Source organism: Pecten maximus, chromosome 2, assembly GCF_902652985.1.
Source record: "Pecten maximus chromosome 2, xPecMax1.1, whole genome shotgun sequence".
Taxonomy (NCBI): Eukaryota; Metazoa; Mollusca; class Bivalvia; order Pectinida; family Pectinidae; genus Pecten; species Pecten maximus.
Window position 1 is genome coordinate 55,086,012 of NC_047016.1, and position 2,101 is coordinate 55,088,112.

The following is a 2,101-nucleotide window of genomic DNA, read 5'->3' on the forward strand; positions in this document are numbered from 1 at the left end:
CCCACTCTGAAGCAAACTCTCAGCATCAACTACAGTTTCACATAATTCCATAGGTAATATCCACAATGGTAAAGTTTAAATCCCATAGTTAGAAAATACACAGTGATGCGTGGTGTAAATCTCAAAGTTAGAAAATACACAGTGATGCGTGGTGTAAATCCCAAAGTTGATACAACCTCTTGATTGATTGGTGGGGCTTAACTGGCGTGTCCTTGTTCCGGTTATGACCGAGCCTAGGACATATCTCTCGCTCGTTTGTTTTGTTGTAGGTTTAAAGTCTCGATTTAGGTTATAACCTCTACTCGCGAGTCTAGTTAATTATATATATATATAAGTAACCTATATAAAAGTAACATTAGTCCGGGTTTACTAACCCTCTCTACATAACCAATATTACAAAAGAAAACAAGGAACTGAAAGAAAGTGTGACTGAGCTAAAGTGGAGGTCAATGAAAAATAACTTAGTGTTCAGCGGCCTTGCTGAAAACCCGAGCGAAAATACAGAACTGTTACTCCGGGAGTTCATCCAAATAGAACTTGGCATCGATCACCATATCGAATTTGGAAATGTTCATCGCTTCGGCAGAGTCGTTGATGGGAAGAAAAGACCAGTAGTAGCCCGATTTCTTTTCAATAAATACCGGGGAAATGTGCTAGGGTGTGCGCGAAGGTTAAAGGAAACAGCATTCTACATCAACGAGCAATTTCCGACGGAAATACATCAACGTCGGAGAGAACTCAGACCAACCATCAAAGAGCTCCGCAGCAAAGGCAAAAATGTGCGGTTCGAGAGAGATAAACTTATAGTTGATGGTAGACTTTATAATGGACCTGTCATCATCCAGAACAATGGTAGCAAGTCTCCAGTACCAACTATGCCGCGATCTACAAATAGTCCCTCTTTCAGTGCAGTGACCCGCGAGAGAGTACCAACCGCATTACCTCATCGAACATCAACTCGCGCAACGGTAATCATTCCCAAAGAGAAACCGGGAGGAATTCTCAAGGACAACATATTCGCGACCAATCGCGCAACGCCGCTCCATCCGGTTACCGTTGCTAGGGACGCGCACCAAGAGGTCGCAATATAAGTCATCATGACAACCCCGGTGTCGCGAGTACTGACCTGAAATCAACATGTCTCAATGTTTGTGGTATCAAAAGAAAACTGCTTTTACCTGAATTTAGCGATCTTAGTACATGCCATGATATACTTATTTTTGTTGAATCCAAAACAGATGATATCGATATATAGTACTTGATTATTCTTATCATGTGAAAAATAGATCAAAAGCTCAGAACAATACGAGGGCATTGTAATCATATACAGAACCAAGCTTAGACAATTTCTTAAATTCTGTACAACAGACTCTGAATATGTCCAGTGAGTTATACTGTCTTCACATTTACTAAATAACGCAGGTGATTTGTTATTAGGGTGCACGTATGTGCCTCCCGAAAACTCTAAATACTCCACTTCTGAGGCGTTTACTGAAATTGAGAATGAACTAATTAACCTTCAAAATAGTAGTTATAATGTAATGTTAATTGGTGATTTCAACGCCAAAACAGCACAGTGTGTAGATTACAATGTACCCGATAATAACCTAACAAATATAGTTGATTTTAATAATAATGATGCGTTATATAATTATTTGTATGACTTTGAAATGTTACCAGTATTTAATGTCCCATTACTAAGATGTAGCCAATGCAAATCTCGACCTAATAATTACGGGTCTAAGCTTCTTGAAGTTTGTAAAAATAACAATTTATATATAGCCAATGGCAGAGTTGGTAAGGACAAACTTTTTGGCAAGACAACATGTGGCGGAATTAGTGTGGTTGACTATTTAATTGTATCATCAGGGATATTTCCTTGTTTACATGACTTTGAAATTATGGATTTTGATGGAACCTTCTCGACATGCATTGTCGAATCGTCTTTACCCTTCAAGGTTGGTTGAAAAATATTGAAGACGTAGATCGAACATGTTCTGACCAAGGTCAAGGTCAATATATCAGGTGGAAGAACGGGAAGAAAAACGAATTTATTCATAAAGTACATAATTGTTCTCCTGATCAACTAAATTCTATTAAT

At 38.5% G+C, this 2,101-nt stretch overlaps 1 protein-coding gene across 1 annotated transcript; it reads left to right on the forward strand.

Annotated features, from left to right (window-relative positions):
- The first annotated feature begins 449 nt into the window (after positions 1-449).
- LOC117344028 lies at positions 450-1,091 on the forward strand. Its single transcript, XM_033906629.1, has one exon. It carries the CDS (start codon positions 450-452, stop codon positions 1,089-1,091), a length of 642 nt encoding a protein of 213 aa, XP_033762520.1.
- The last annotated feature ends 1,010 nt before the right edge of the window (positions 1,092-2,101 follow it).